Genomic DNA, 17,500 nt, shown 5'->3' with positions numbered 1-17,500 from the left:
GGCAGAGTGTATCCTTTATATGTTGGAATATGTGTTCCATTTTTTTTTTCCAAGAAAATTCCAATCAGGAAAATCTAGAACCCGCGTACGTGAAAACCTAAAAGAAATGCTACCACTGTGAAAAACCAAGATAGCTAACACAATACAATTGATGGCTTGTGGTTTATTCTACACCTATGAAAGCTACATTTCTAGCCAATAAATCTAGAGTTGTGTCTAGGGTAAAGAGCATGTACGCCTTTCCATGCTTACCCTTGGATTCTGTTATTCCGAGGCTCTAGAATGCTTAAGATAAGGATTGTGGACAGTTAATCACACTAGTTGTGGACCTTAAACTGTGTGTGTCTGCTTACTAAACAGCTAGCATTGTGATTGCCCACCACTGTATAAATCAGGAAAGGCGCTTGGCTTTTGATGCTCAGCCCATGTTTATGAAGGAGTGACAGTAATTGTGTTCTTCATATCACACGTGGCAACTTGATCCTCGTTCCACTAAGTGGTGCTGCTGGCACGAACATCTAAAGTCAGCCTGTTATCATTCAAGAATATTACGCACATGTATCCAGCTGTTAATGCACAAACCCCAAGTGGACATCAACCGTCAAAAACATAAGGTTTCAGGTTGCTGTATGTGCAATCGTGGGTGCAAATGTATGGTTTGCAATGTATATGCCTGTGGTCAGGGACAAGGGACATGTGGGCTAAGAATCCAGTATTCTTCGCCTAGTGTAAGGTTGGTATGAATTTTGTGGGAGGTAAATCACCGTTAAAATTTGTGTTTCCCGGGAGTTTTACAGCTAACTCAAGAGTATCGTTTTCAGTAAAAGTCTGGATTTTAGATGGGGCATTCAAGTGTAACAGAATAGCCAGCACTGGTTAGCAGAACTCAGACACTATGAATATAAGGTTTCCAGCAAAAATACAATTGTCCTTGATGATCATTATTCACCCTGAATCTCTCATCATAGCCAGTTACTGAGCATTGAAAAAAAAGAAAAAAGATGCAAATTTGGTAAAAATGCCACGTTTTTGCATTAGAAAACAACATTAGGAAACCGATTTAAAGTATCTTTGCCAAACCTTCCACTGCAATCTGAAGACTGTAAAACATAGTATTAAGGCCGACAACACCAGCAAGACTATAGTGTAAAAGTATAGTATAAATAACAATAACGGAAGCTGGTAAAAAAACAAACAAACAAAAAAAAACACCTAAATTCTGTACAAACTGTCCGGGATGTATTCTCCGCTTGGCTGCTCCTACCAGTTGAAGTACGTGTTGATTGAGTATATATAAAAAGCCCAATATCTGGTGCCCATGTAGAGAGAAAAATAACGTAGTGTAGCTTATCTTTAATAAAATATTTTCTAATAATAAAAAGGGATACTCACTACTCACATAGTCTCCTATTTTAAATAAGTTCAGGAGTTCATTGGAACTAAGGAAGAATTTTCTAATGACTGCCGCACATCTATTTCATCTGACAACAGGACTAAGGCGTTGGAACGCAGTTTATTTACCAGCAAATACTGCCATTGCCATCACGGAGAATACTTTCTGGGACTTTCTCTTAGAAGACATTGCTCGGTAGTCTGCTGCTTTTTATTCAAATAGGGGAATATGTAGTTTTTCTCTCTTTAAGAGCGCCAGATCTTTGGACTTTTGAAGACTGTAAAACGTACACAATCAAAAGTGATACGGCCTTCATAAACAGGAAGATATAAGTCATTCCGGCTAATTTATATTAGACAAATAAAGATAATAAAATATGTTTATTGGTCTACTATAAAGGGCACACTACCAAGAACTAGTATCTTTTCACGCATCATTAGGCTGGATGGTTACTCCAGTGAATGCACGGTCTGACCTGGATCTCTGGTCCCAATGTTCATACCATTATATATCACCAGCAGTAAAACCAGCAGAGCATTTCACTGACACATGGAACAACATTGGAGAGCTCCATAAAAAAGCTGTACGGACATGGGTACAGAAAAGTAAAATTGCCACAATGTTGTTGTCTATTGTCCATGATAAAGGATCAGGAATATTTCATAGGATCACCCTGTCCCTCTCAAAGTGTGTTCATGTGGCTCATGAAAATAACCCTCATATTGTCACATTGTAGAGAGGAGAAAAAGGAAGGTAAATTGAACAAAGAAATAAAAAATAAACTCACTATTCCCCAATTATAACAATGATTAATCTGTGGTTTTCTTAAACCCTGCCTAACATTTGAGATGGATAAAACATTCAGATACTTTGAGTAATTATAACCCGACTATCATCCAACACCAGTGTGCCCAGAGAAATCCATGACCAAAAATCAACTAGGATTTTCCAAAACAAATGTAAACTAAAGAAACTGAGAAAAAGGGAAGGTATTGGCGCACATCAATTAAGATAGAAGCATAATATACTACTATAACAATAATAATAATAACAATAATAATAATAATATACTACTAAAATATTACGTCCAGTTCTTCAATTATGGTCAATTCCAAAAAACCCACAAAAACTGAAAGCGTAGTAATTTATCCAATAAATGTGTAAATAAATGTTGAGACTCTTACACTTATGCATCTGAAATAAATAAATTTAGCAGCTCATCTGAGCCTGCGTCGTGCTACCTGCTGCATAACGCAACAAGGTATAAATGCAGTGTCCAGGGCCAGACCGGGGATAAAGAGGCGGCCCTGGAACAGCATATTCAGCCACTGGAGAGCGAGTATGGAGTGTTGTTGGCCAGAAGCCCGCTGGGCTTTTGCCTGGTGTGCCAGATGGCCAGTCCAGGCCTGGCAGTGACTCGTATGCATAGTCCTCCGTGGTGTAAATGGGCAGGCTGGGGGGGATCAGAGAGGTAACCGGCCAACTGAGTCATAAGGGCTGCCGTTTCACTGGACCTGCCACACTAGGCCTGAATACATCACTGTATACATATATATGATGTCACTGACACTCCGTAAGGTTTTCAAGTCACTCATAGAAAGACAGTCCTTCGATGCCTTATAAGCCCCCCGTTATATTACCTGTCACCCTGCTATAAATCTGCACCGATAAGCAAAAACAAGACTAAAAGTAAACAGGAAGTTGAAAGATACATTTTTTTATTCTTGAACGATTCCTGCACCTCCCTATAGGCAGTTCACATGATAACAGCGCTTAATCTCCTTACATGCCCTGTACGCTGCATGTGTTGCGTGTTCGGATGAGCCCGGCGCATTCTGCTGTATGCGTAACGCTCCCTCCCCGCATCATCACGTCCCCTACCTGCTGAGCTCATTACGAAGCAGTTGTTTTATTCTCTGTATCCATCTGGGGTCAGGATTGTGCAGATGTTATTTTTATAACGTGAGCTGAGCTCTGGGAATATTTGTCTTGCTTTTTATTGCTTCTGTAGCGCACACATGGAAGTGGCTGATAAAAAACCTGCTCTCCCACATCATAAACAAAAACTGTTGCGAAGAGAAATGCAGCTCTAGGTGTCCATAAATATTTGGAAATTATTAAACGTGTAAATTGTAGGAATTAACAGAAGGTCTTTTTAATAACAAAAACAAACAAACAAAAAAAGGCATGAAGGGTTAACTCAGCTGGCATAGCTGTCCTGCATCATTCAGATACCACAGAGGGGTCTCCAGGCCGTAAAGAATGGGGGGGGGTCAAAGATGCTCTTGTCTGTTACCCAACAAGCGCCCATAAAAACCAGGCAGCTAATCAACAGAGGTGAGTAAGTACTGTCCTAATCTAAAACTAGAGCGGCAGAGGCTTAGATGTTCTGTAAGAAACTTTTACTTTAGCAAGAGGGGAGAAGCGAGGGAATTTAAACATGCATGGGACAGACATATGGCTCCTGAATCAAAGTCAAGACCATGGACTCATTGAGGTCTGTGTCTTTACATCAGGAAAAACATGAATGCTGGACTAGAACGGTTCTCATTTGCCATCAAATTCTGTGTTTTTTTATTCACCTATTCTAAAAATGGTAGAAAATGCCACTTTCTGCCCAACAGAAACGCTTTGTCATATCACGCACATACATGTGTGTTTGCTTGAATGTATTTTCTGTATTCTAACAGTTGCATACATATTAAGTAGGTGAGGACCCGTGCTTCATGTAGATGCGCAGATCATTTTCCTTTTGGATGGTATATTGTTGCCGTCTGGGGGGGGCGGTGTCAGCGTTACATCATCTTTACACCCTTAATTTATTAATATAGGTCCTGGATGTGTTCTCCTGTGTAATTAAACATTACATTCGGTTCACATCACGTGGCAACACATTTACATCAACTAATAATTTAGTTATTGCATGTATGTGATGGGGTAAAATTGGACCGGGAAGGAGACTTGCCCCCTGTCCTTCACACCTTTGCCTGGTGCCCCAGCAATGTAACACAAACTATGCACAGGCAGTCGACGGTGGAGCATCAGTCCATTACCCCCCCATTTATTACATTCTAAAACATCTCATCACCTGATCGCTTTTGTTATTGAAACCTCCAGGTCCTGAGCCGGTGTGAAGTTTATTTAGCTAGGGACCTTGCAGCAAACCTATGAAACATTAATGAAATATGACTCAGAGAGTACAGGAGGTAGCGCGAATAATTGGAGGCTTTATGGAGTGACTATTTCTTTTGGAAATGAACTGGCTGATAGAGAGAGCCTGGCATACTTCACTGCTTGAGAGCTGACTCTCCAAGGGACAGTCACATTGGAAATGCAGCAAACACAAAAAAGAGAGCGTGTAAGAGGCTGTCTCAAAGGGCAAGGAGAAGAGAGCAAACAGCACAGAACACCGTTACCCGGGGAGGTGCCCGTCTCATTCACCGCTTCTTCTATGAATGCATCATTGACCTGCATGTAATTACCGCGGTTCAGCTAGTTTGTGGTTTTAATGTCTGTTATACAATCAATGTATGCGTGTAATGATTTGGGGGTGGATTTATTAGGGATTAAGTGATTAACGAACAGATAAAGGTGATTCATTGTAAAGCACTTTGTTAGGTTTTTGCTACCATTATGAGAAAACACTGGTGAAAAAATCACCACAAGTGCCCCCCTAGAGGGACAGTGACATTTTTTAGAATGAATCAGTTCTTCCATCCACAAATGACTGGGGCCGTTCGGTCCAAGTGCTATCTAGTTAGTGAAAGCCTAGAGTTCATACCTGTAGGTGCCAAGTCTGCCCCTTTTTCCTAATGTGAGAATCAGATCGTAATCAGTGCTTGTCTTAGATTCTGGAACTATATACCCGTCCAATGCATGTTTAAATTCCCTCACTGTATCAACCTCTGACACCTCTGCTGGTGGGATGTTCCACTTATCTACCAGCCTTTCAGTAAAGTAAAGCTACCTTACATCTAAAACTATATTAAACTTAAACAACAGCCGTTGGGATTTTTTTTTTTTTATAACCTGGCTGTTCTCTCTTTGGGTGGTAAATGCCAGGGTCTCAAGTTTAGTTCCCCCGTTGCGCAGACGGTGCTCTCCCTGCCGCTGAACCTTTACTCCCCTGTGCGTTCATAGTAATATTTCATTCACTAGCCGGCCACGGGTCTCCCCGCTGGGACCTGTCCTAGGAAATATCACTCAATATTTTCAACTCACTGCTTCACTGAACGCTCTCTTTGCCGACTGCGAGCGGGGGCAGGTCAGAGGCCCGTCACATTCTGAATTGTGTGAATCTACAATGCCAAAAACTCTCAAGAGAGAAAAGCCTGCAATACACAAAGAATACGGGCAATGTTTGGCCATCACATGGTATTAGTGATATCATTATAGTAACGAAATCGTCCTCCGCACTATTTACTATGATGTCACCAGATGTGTTTTTTATAACATCATACAGATGATGCCAAAGCCAACACAATCAACCAGTCATCACAATGAATGTTCAGAGAACATGCGGGCATCTGTCGAAGGCTCGGGGAAAGGAAGCTAAAGATATGGAATTCGTTAACAGAGGTGGTTCTATCAAAAACAGACGCTCAAGAAGTCCGCAAGCCTTTTCAGCAAAGCTCAATTTACCTAAATGTAAACCTAAAGACTACACGGATTGTCTACAGCTCCGTTTTCCAATCAAGCAGAACTATACATTGTTTTAATAATTTTGTCCCCTCTGCGTTTGTAATTAAGTCCCCCTGAACACAACTATTTACTGCCCACGTTGGAAATTAAAACAAGTACTGGAGTATCCCAAGGGATGCATGTACTAGATGTTAAGAAACTTGTCTTCATAACCAAAAATAGTCTGGAGGCCACCCGTTTCTTGCATCGACGCTCACGCTCACAAACATGTAAACTCGCCAGCTTTCTGAAACACGGTAATGTTCTGTTTCATATAGGTGCTATAGGTGTGGATAGAATACAGCAGGTACGACTGCTGTATTATTGGAACCCAGACCTCTGTTTCATAGCAATACCCATTACAGTCTCTCCCCACTCAATAACTTTATCTACGCTCTAGTTTTATCTTGTATTTCAAAACAATAGGCCGTTGTTAAATCTCTAATTGGTCCGTGGTGGGGCAGAGGCTGTAAAATTGCAAAACGCCAGTACATAGCTCTCTAGGGGACACGAGTGAGATAATCAAGCTTCATGCAGCGGTTTTATAAGGGAGTGCAGAAATCATTAATTTTCAAAGGCCCTATAAAGTCTCTGCAGTCCCGCTCTACACCCGCTCTCCCTACAGTTTCACAGACTGTCTCTTGCACAGCTTCTTACTTGAAATCTTAAGATGCTGCACCTTGGAATACCCCACGCAATATGTCCATTTTAATTCAATGCCCAGGACCGCACAGATCCGATACAATAAGCTGCTGTCGTGGCAAAAACCAGCAACCACATAGAACTGGCATGTGTTTTTTTTAACAGACTAGTGACAGCTATGATTTTCTTTCGCAGAAAACCACACATTTATTTTAAAATAAACCATTTTAAGAACCTACTAAAGCCTTTCCAAAGAGATCACTTCAAAAGTAATCTTCACTGATCATTTAATGACAAGATGTATCCCCGTCAGCTGGGGTTTCCGATCAATAAACCTTTTAGAAAACATAACACTAGTAGTTATTTATTCTAGAACACTTGGCTAAGAGACACTACACTGCTATATGTTTAACCAGTTAAGTGGCAAAGAAATGGTATCGCCTCACATTAAGGCACCGCTTACATCTCCAGCACTAGACTAGATTCATTATCTACGACTTTCACGTGTCGTTGAGAACTGGCGTTAGAAGTCATGCATCACCTGCTTATCCGCTTAATACAGACAGCGAGACTCATGTGCTGAAGTTCTATGCAATGTTTAAACGCAGAAGACTAGTTTCCCTACAAAGAGGAAGCGGACACGGTATTTGGGCAGCATACAGGCGCTATTTATCCCTACATTCTGAATCGTAAATCGGAAAAGCAGGAACATAAATGGTTAAAAGCAGGAAACTGGCGCAATGCCCCATATAACAAATTGTTTTACAGTAAAATGTACATTTAAAGCTGTAAGAGAATACTTGCGCTGTTGATCATGAGAAACAATTGTGCCATGTCAGTGAAATTATTTATTTGCTAATTCCAAAGCAAGTGGGATACGCTTTCATGTCTGTCCATGCGCCACACTACTCACAGCACCATGGACAGCGGACAGAAAAATCGGGACATCTACAGAGATCAGCTGAGTTGGGGCAGGTCTTCTAAATCCTTGCGCTTGCTCGGTAAAGGTGCCAGGGCAGTGCTATTATGACACAGGATGCCATTTCTGGACTTTGTCAGAAATGCTCTTCTGAAGATAAACTTGGGCATATCATGAAGGTATGTCTACCAGGGTTGACAACCTAGTTCCATTCTTGGGACGATCTGGTAGCGTGACGATTAAGAGGACATCAGTGTTTTCCTTACAACCCAGTTAAAGATTCAAGCCAGCTTCACAGTGTGCGTTGGATATCAGCTGGGAACCTAAAGCTACCCAGTGCTAGATCAAACTATTCAACAAATATAGTATTTATCTATTCGTTTTATCCTGGATACGGTTTATCGGCAGAGAAACTACCTAACTTTTAAGGTCAGTTTCTTTAAGTACTCTGCATCTAATTGAATCCCTGACTCCAGTCATCCTGTAAGCATTCTCGGCAGACTCTACATAAAATGAATACAGCGATTCCAACTGTTTTAAGTTGCATGGTTTGGATTTCACGTTGTATGGTTATTTAATCTTTCTTTATCAATTCTGCAGAAACACTATCTGCCTTTTATCATCCTAGCAATAGCATTTAATGAGGAAAAGATGGATGGCCAGGCATTGTTTCAAGGTTTCAGTCTCCTTTAATTCTATGTACTTGTGTCTTTTTCCACTCTCATCTTTCTACTCCAATCTTTGACATTTTTCTCATCTGCTCCTCCATCCTCCCATATGGAGTATATCTCTGTTTTCCTCTCATTGACCTTTCTAGGCCCTCCATACTTTCCCTCTGATTTTTCAGCTTTTTCCTATAAATTTCTAAATCTTGATATAGTATTCGCTAATTACAGAGGGTAGTAAAATGGGCTGGATTCTTATTAAGCAAAGATGAATATATAGAGGTATAAAGGTTAATAAGGGCACAATTATAATTTATTGATCCAGTGAGTCCCCGAATTGGGACAATCGCATGAAGATCACTCTGCCCACCTGATTATCATTTGTATTTAACAGCAACCATTCAATCACATCATACATCCACAGAGCAAAAAAGAAAAAAGATGCAACCTAATTTTCTCATAAAAAAATAAATTGTTGATCGCCTTCAGTCCTTGTTCAAACTCTACCAAGGTAGAAAGCATCATGGAAACCAAGAACAATGATGGCAACATAGCACAAGGCTTCTACAAGTCAAGTCAATCAAACTATTATGTTGTTTTCTTTCTCGTCTTTTCTTCCACTTCTGTCTTTGGCGTTGCAAGCTGGAGCTTCTTTGTACTTTGTTATTCATCCATTTAATATTAAATCTGGCCCTGGGAAGCCACCTTTGGCACAACATCATATGCTGCCATATCACCAAGCACAGAGATACTCACCATCAACATCTCACTTGTCAAGGAGTTCACTAGATCTGAGACGGACGATCGCTGGTCGTTTTTCCGTTCACCCTCATCTTGCTGCGCCTGTCCCTGAGGCCCTGCTGCATTTGAGGTTTTGGTTCCTGATGGTAATCTTAAGGGAGAGAGGGAGAAGACATATGTTAGAAGTGCCTTAAGTGTTCTGGACGGAGTCTGAGAAGTCTGTAGTGATGGCTCTTGGAGGCAGGTGTCCATCTAAGCTCCTGATATTTCATCTGTGTCACCCCAAGCAAGCTTTCCAGCCTTTCACATGTCATTTAATTATTCTAGCATTACAAAAATGCTTTTTTGAAAGTTCTGAAAGTAGTAACTGTCTGCTATGGGTGATACAAATAATGAATGTGTGTCAGTTAGTAGTGTTATCATGGGTCAGTCACTTTATCTCTAGGCTCCTCATATGAAGAGACAGCGCTATGAAAAAAAGGACACCTTGTCCCTACAAAACGCTGCATGCGGTATTCCGAGCATATCTGTCTATAAAGAAGCATTTTAATATAATGAAGAAAGCCTTGAGTATTCTGGATGCATGCGATTCTTTTTAGAATTCTCTACAATCCCATTATCTGTCAAGGTTTGTCACATCAGCTTATCCACAGAGAGTCAGCTACACATGAGTGACTATCAGGGAAAAGACTTGTATAACGGACCCTTGGGGCTTCTCAGTGTGTCTGGACATCACTAAATGTGTGCACATGGCTGGACCCTGCTTCGCGGACATTTGCAAGGGAGGATTCTGTGTAATAGTGTTCATCTTCGTGTATATATATATATATATATATATATATATATATATATATATATATCTATATATAGCTACGTGGTACTATTAGTATAATAGGTTCGGTTTCGGCACTGCAGAATCTAAGATACTATATATTTGACCGCAAAGTACAATAGCAGCTCAAAATCTAGAATGTGTTCCAAAAAAATGAGGCGTAAGGACCAGGAGCGCATGCTGCTTCTCGAAGGGAGTGTGTTGCGGCATTTAGATATGGTGATATCTACACTCACAGATTTGACCCTCATTCTATATCTAATCCGTCCTTCTAGATCATGGAGTCATGCCACAATGGCAATGCTATTAGCTGACCTCTAAATAGTAAAGGACATCAAATGTATGTTTGTTTATCTGATCAAAAACTGGTGGGGAATATATATCATATATACACTCATATATGCACACTGTATATGCAGTAAGAGATAAAGTGACACATTAAGGGAGATCATTAGGAAGCTGTTAACCTCCACAATTCTTTACCTTAGTAAAATGTGTTCAAAGTATGAACACAAATCTGATATTTGTGCCACGAGAAGAGGTTTAACAGCATCTTCCTTAATGTGGGATTTAGTGTATAAATACTATGTCATATGTGCTTCTAAATATTCGTGGGTGAGTAGATATACATGTTTTTATCTAGAAGCCATAAATATATTCTACTTGATGTGTGATGGAAAAATGTCATCAGTTGTACAGATCCTCATGAGAATAGTGGACTCTTTCGCCGATGATCAGATGAATAGGTTGCTACAACTAGTGAGGCCCGAAGACTTTAAAGTCCTTCATCATAAAGAGAGGAATCTTTAGATTATATTCCTTATAAATCCCAGTGGGTCTGATCACACCGGGGATGCTTTCATTAGATCCGCACTAGGTAGGAATGGCTGCCAGGGGTAGCAACTTCAGGACATGAATGACCTTCCTTCTACACCAAGATTTGTGAAGGCTTATCAGCATCCATGACGTTTGAGGTGCCAAACACAACCACACAACACTGAGTGACAGAAAAAATTATAGTCAGGAAGGCCAAACCAATTTGTTACAATAAAATCTTTTTGGCCTAATGGTTGTTTAAATGGGCCGCTTTCAAAAGGTCACTTGGGTTCAAAAATCCCCCTAAAAAGGAAAGATTGTAGTGAGGGAGCAGAGGCTCAAAAACATTGGTGAGTAACAGGTCAGCACAGACAATATTAATATTAAAAGCCAGAAGGACAGAGGCAGACTCTGCATGCAGAGCATACGCACACTGAACAGCGAATACACAACAAGAGAAAGATACACAGGGTTACACAAAATTAGGATTGGGCATTAGTGAGGCACAAAAGGCAGCGGCTAAAAAAGGGTCTCTGTTAAAAATCTAAGTGAATGAATGAAAATTGAATGCTTATTTTTTTTAATAGTATTTATTACGGTGAGGGGTATGAAGGCAATAGGAAGAAAGGCTCGAGGGAAGTTAGAACGTGGGGAGATGACGAGACAGCTGTGCATGAAAGAGAACGGATAGGAAAAAGTTAGTGTCTAAAATGCCCGGCAAAGAACCGGTGAGGTAGAAAGCAGACATGAAGAAAACAGCACACGTGTGGAGAAAGCAACATTCAAAGCTGCAAAACAAAAAAACATATTTAATTTAAAGGGCGCGTTAGCGACACGGCTGGAGAAGACCCTTTGTTAAACATTTAGTAGAATCACGTCTGGAGGATTGAACATAGCTCTGAAATGATCGAGTTGAGGGTTAACATGCATGTGCATGCACTTTTTTTTTTTTTACATCGTGCTTTACTATGGTGTAAAATTATAAAGAACCCAGAAAAAAAACATTCCAATTCGATGCCACTGAATTTATCAAAATCCCTTCTCGAAACGAAATATTCCACCGAAAACCATAGGAATTACACTTGATGTATTTTAACGACTGGAGAAATTCTTCAAAGCCTTTTGTCAAATCTAGGCCAATGTAACAGAATATTTTCTGATGAGATCTTTAAAGATGGCCGTCTGCACTGCTTCCAGATGTTTGTACATTTCTGTGTGAAACAGCTTAAACTGGGGCATCGTGTGCACTCTCCAGGATCCAGAGGGGATTTGTATGTACAATGACATGCTCGGGGAGAGCTTGGTGCGCTTGCCGTTATAAATTATAAATTAGCATTTTCAAACTGTTGGAATTACTAAGTAACACAGATAGAAATATTCCAAATGCACAGTGTCGTTTGCTCCGAGGGGTGGATGAATGAACTGTTGGGGTGGGGAGATCTGGAGACTGAGATTAGGGAGGGGGGTTGTTGCACAAGCACTCACAAAATCAGGGATAGGCTAACTCCCCGACTGGACCAAAACCCCCATCATGCTCAGCCAGCTTTTGGTTCATGGTCCCTGTTCAATGCACTCAATGCATGCAAGTCCCTGCTCTGGATAGGATCTTATTGCATAACTTTCCCTGTTTTCTACGCTGCATTACAGGAAGTTAGCCATCATTCATCTGTGATCACGGATCACTCAACAGCTTCTCACTCTCAAATTGTATTGTAATGCATTGGGTTTGTATGCTAGCAGGATAGAACCACCTGATCTAGAGCTGGAACTGACAGGGTTCTAGAAAGGTGAAACATTCATAGCACCCCAGAGACGCGGGTAATTTAGAACAACGGCATACATAGATACACACACGTTCTCTCAAACTTACATGCGTACACTAAATACCCCTGGAATGAGATGGTCCTGCTGATGGCCAAAGTATCATCTAGTATACACTATAAAACATAGTTAAGCAGAAAACGAGCACCAATGCATCACTTTGAACATGCTATAAAAATTTTTTTTTGCTAATAAGCAGTTAAGCATTCTAGATCCTTGGCTTTATATGTGGGAAATGCTTGTCTCGATCATGTAGCCTGGCGCACACCAAATGTGTCTTCTCCTCATTAGAAATGGATAACAGGTCTGTTCTGTAGTTCACCTTGGGATATTCCTGCTCAGAACTAGCTTGCATTGTCTCTTAGGCCTTGAACAACAGTTGCTAAATGCTATCAGGCTTTTCTGTATGAAAAAATACAAAGCTTGCCGATTCTTCTGCATATCCATGGGATCTTTTTTTAATACCAGGTTTGAATAAATACAATGGACTGGTACGAGAAAAAGAAAGGTTTATGCAGGGTTCTGCTAGAATGTCTTATTTTCTCTTAACATCAATTATGTATCTAGAAAGAGAATTGAAATCACAGTAATAAATATTGGAGCTCATGTGGCTGAAATGAGTGATTGTAAACTATTAATTAGCTAATATTAAACAAGCAGTCAATACCAGCCAGAGCCTATTCCATCTTCACCCTGGCAAAACATCATGGGAGCCATAGTCTAGAACCGACACGTGCCCGGAGGTTGTTTATCCCTGACCGGATCATTGTGTCTCAGTTTGGCCGTAGACTTGCCCGCGCTCAATCAGATTCCACCTCCCCTGCCTGAATGATTAAAATTATTTTATGGAAAATGTGTTCTTGTTTCAACGCCTGCAGCGTGTCAAGTGCTGAGAGGCAGGGCAGCAAATTATATTCTAGAGCACAACATTTGTTAAGTATTTAACAAGTAACCATAGAAATGATGTTTCGCGCATTATAATCATCTATCTCGGAATGACCAGGGAAGGACTGCAGGAAAATTGTTTCAGCATCAAAATAATCTGTTGATGTTTTAATTTAAAAATCTCCATGGATTACAAGCAGGATTGGTTACTGTTGCGCATTAATGAGCTTGGGACACGAGGTTGAACTGGAAAATAACTCCTGTCTTCCTGAACAAGAATACAGAGACTTGGGACCAAGTTCTACAAATCTGTCGGTGATGTTAATAATCCTTTTGAGTTTGTACGCAGTTTCACAAATGTTGATAATATATGGTAATATAAGGATTTTCCTGATGTGACTTAGATTTAAGTATCGCTCGTAAGCTGCACATGGAGACTTTAGGTACCTGCATGATATCAGGAGATGCAGGAGAACAAGTCGGTCTACTTTTTATATTTTTAGACAAAATCTATAAGCTACCTTTGTCCTGAAATGGCATCTTGGTAACTCCTGGAAAGCTTCTTTCATGGAAAGCACGATATTTGAAATTGAGCTTGCAGAACATTCGCGCGTGCATCAAATAGACACGCGTGGTAACAAAGACATTTCAAATCTATTGTTGTATCCAGTACGTTGATTTGTCACCAGTGATAATTTAATGCGCTTTCAGTAAAAATTTAAGCATGATTCCAGTAATACCAGCTCAATTATACAGCTCAATTATAGCTTCTATAATAACAAATGAAATCATGTTTCAATTACTAAACTCAGTGAAGTCCATATACAAGAGTACTTGGTATGCAATTGGGACGTATAGTAGGTACCTACTGCATGCGGCACCTATTATTGTTATATAGAATCTATATCATATAGAAGAGAAACTGTCAATTTTAATCATTCTTGTTGTAAAAAAATGTGAATTCCACATCGGTACATAAGCAAATTCAATCTTTTGGTGAGCCTTTAGTTCTGCTGGGTAATTTGTTGGGCAGCTGTAAAAGCAAACACAATCATTTCAGGGAGGGTAAATGTCCCTGCGTGTTTGACTTCCTCAAAAACCTAGTTCTCCTGTATAAATATCTGGAGATTTTTTATTCTGCGTGCTTGCGTCTTATCTAAAAGAGGAGCAAGGTGTCAGGAACAGATCGTGATCAAAGAACTCTGGGAATGTAGGAGAGCAGATGGATACCTGCAGCTTCGCTTAACATATAGGCTCAGTTCCTTCTCAGCCAGAGGAGGGCTTCAATGCTTTGCAAAAGTCAATTATTAGACAGGGAAAATATTTCTCTGCAAGTGTCTGGCCATGAATGGTTATAATACTGTTGACCTCGAGTGAATAAAAAAAAAATCTTTTTTTACAGCTGAGTAAATGACTTGCATCTGCCTGAAGCAGCGAGAGGACGGCATGTAGAAGAAGACCGGGTAGCATGCATGGCCTGTGATTTTCAGTTAGGTGCCCAGCACTTTTATGCTTTATCTATGGTACCGTTTGATAAGTTAAGATGTTAACAGGAAGGGTCGCTGTATATATATATTTTATTTTTAGACCTTGATAAATAGATCTAGGTGCATGAAGACTCATTAGGCGAGCTGTCATAACATCAGCAGATAGTGAAGCTGTTGGGTGAATTAACACCCACATTTAGTTGGGGAATCAAGAATAAAATACGTCACTCACTTCAATCTTATAAGCTCAGGATACAGCATCTCTCTTTTTTGGAAGAGACTTGTGACAGACTGCGATTTAATGACAGCATTAACGTGTTAATATATGTAGCGAGGTATAGGAAGCACAAAAATAACCTCAGAGTGAAAATTGGACCACGTCATTAACACAGTGATAACTCAAAGCCTGGCTTCCCGATACACTTCTGCATTTCTGTCTTTTCACACCTCTCAGCCAGAGAGAATTTAACTAGACAGCTCCCACTGATGCCGGCTTTGTCTTGGCAAAGAGTCTTTTGCTGGCGAGCTTGAAAAGGGAGCTGACCTCGTGCTCCCGTTTGGGACAAAACTAAAAGGTTTTGCTAGGCGGAGGCAAACATTTCATCCCATGTCTCTTTTCCCAGAATAAGTAAAAATGATATGAAAACATTCAGATTCTGTCCTTTTATAGTTGAAATCATTCCTTTTCTATTGGTTCAAAAGGAAGAATATTGTAGAGATCAAACAGATGGAAAGTTAAATTGCTTTAACGCGTCGTGTCAGTCAGTGTATGGTGCCAACAGTCCCTTTCATCTATTGATTTTGTAAGAGGTGTCAATACATCAATTTGCACTGCAGTGTGGCCCTCTAATGGTTAATGCAATGCTTTGCCAGGGTACTGCTATTTAAATAAGTAGCTATGAGAATCACTCAGAATGGTATTGCTTACTTCCTACTTATAAAGGGTATCTTACATTTCATAGTTTTAATAAGTTATATTGCTTGTCGATATATAATAATATAATTATACATCCAACCAGTGCTGTACTTTTGCACTTACTGAGAAACATAAGACAACGCATAAATGCTAAAACATGAACAGGATGTCTCGAGTAACGGGCCTGCAAGGTAACTTTAGGTAATATTAACTTAAAATTAAATGGGCCGTTTCACATCCCTGACAATCCTAAAGTTGGGAAGGAGTGAGGTGTGATAGGTGTGTTGTGACTGGAGTGATGTGTTATACACGTGAGGGAGCGAGGTATTATGCGTGAAGTAGAGAGGTATTATGCGTTATAGGTGTGATTATAGGGATATGTGATGGTTGGGAGGGAGTGAGTTGAGATAGGCGTGGTGGAATTAGTTCTGAAGTGTGATAAGGGTGATGTGTAATATGTGATAGATGCGGATGAGGTGTTACGTGTGATAGGTGTGATAGGTGTGAAGTGTGATGGTAGAGTGATGTGTGATGGCAGAGTCAGGTGTGATGGTAGAGTGAGGATGTTATAGTATCTGTGTGTTATGGTGAGTTTGTGTGTTCTGGTCTGTATGTTAGTTACTGGGTGGAGGAGCAAGGGCCAGAAGGGCTAGAAGGTGCCAGTCTTCCTCTGTGGACACCACATTAATGTATGCACATTATGGTGCATATGATGGGTGGAGTATCCTTGTAATATATGTATGTGGTCATAGTTCTAAATAACAGTTCCTGATAGGGATGTAGGCATCTAGTATGGGTTATTGATAAAGCAGCAATCTGTTTTCCAATAATTAGGAAACAGAAAGGTGTGTAATCTAATTTTAATATTACGGTTTTATGTTTGGTACAACAAAGACTCCAGCTACCTTAAAGCTCCTTCCACAAGAAGGGTTCTGTGTTCCTTGCAAGGATTTCTGTCTGCACAACCAAGATTCTATATTCTAAAAAAAACACATCAGGATTCCAAATCCTCGATGGCATGGATTCTGCATGGGTTCTGTGTTCTATAAAAGTCTTCATTATCCATCGGGATTGTAAACAATATGCGTTCCCTATTCAATATAACGCGTGTGTTTTGTACAGTATATACTCTCCAGGAAGAGTTTTATATTCTTCATAGTTAAGAGTTGTACTCTATGTACTAGAATATATTTTCTAACTGCGATGTCTTATTTTTTACTATTTGATAGCACTATCATACATTACAACTTCCATATGGACACACATTGTACCCACACACACATAAACACATCAATCATCATGCATTTAATGGGTATTGAATCTAAGGTTATTAATGAATGCAAACCACAGACTGTAAACAGACCTAAGCTGGCAGACGTCCACAGCATTATACATTGGCCCATAATTAAAACACGAATTGTGACCTTTAAGCCACAAATAGGGAGGGCACGCCGGTGCTCCCCCCTCCTACCTCTTGTCGCCCTGAGAATTCTGGTTCTGTTGGGACCCATTGTTTTGCAGGTCAGGGATATTGGCAAAGTCGTCCTGTTCAGAGAGACCCAGCACCAAGGACAGCACCACCATGCGACCTTCCCTGCCCGTGGCCAGGAGGCGAGAAAGCAGAAAGAAACAGAAGACAGAGATATAAGAAGAATCAAGCACACATATAGAGACAGAAGCAGATTCCATAAGAAACGCAACCC

General features: G+C 40.3%; 1 protein-coding gene across 4 annotated transcripts in view; it reads right to left on the bottom strand.

The window, feature by feature from the left end:
- SYT7 (synaptotagmin 7) overlaps positions 1-17,500 on the bottom strand; it is a 134,247-nt gene that overhangs the window by 20,850 nt on the left and 95,897 nt on the right. For 2 of the 4 annotated variants that reach the window (XM_053449740.1, XM_053449737.1), the window contains 2 exons: positions 17,269-17,391; positions 9,056-9,191 (listed from right to left, as the gene is read on the bottom strand). In XM_053449740.1, the coding sequence (XP_053305715.1) occupies positions 9,056-9,191; positions 17,269-17,391 (259 nt within the window). The remainder of the gene's footprint in view (positions 1-9,055; positions 9,192-17,268; positions 17,392-17,500) is intronic. The other 2 variants (XM_053449738.1, XM_053449739.1) reach the window with 1 other exon arrangement.

The sequence above is a fragment of the Spea bombifrons genome, chromosome 10 (genome assembly GCF_027358695.1).
Source record: "Spea bombifrons isolate aSpeBom1 chromosome 10, aSpeBom1.2.pri, whole genome shotgun sequence".
Lineage (NCBI taxonomy): Eukaryota > Metazoa > Chordata > Amphibia > Anura > Pelobatidae > Spea > Spea bombifrons.
Note: the sequence above shows the minus strand (reverse complement) of the source record. Positions and strands in the feature narration are given on the sequence as shown.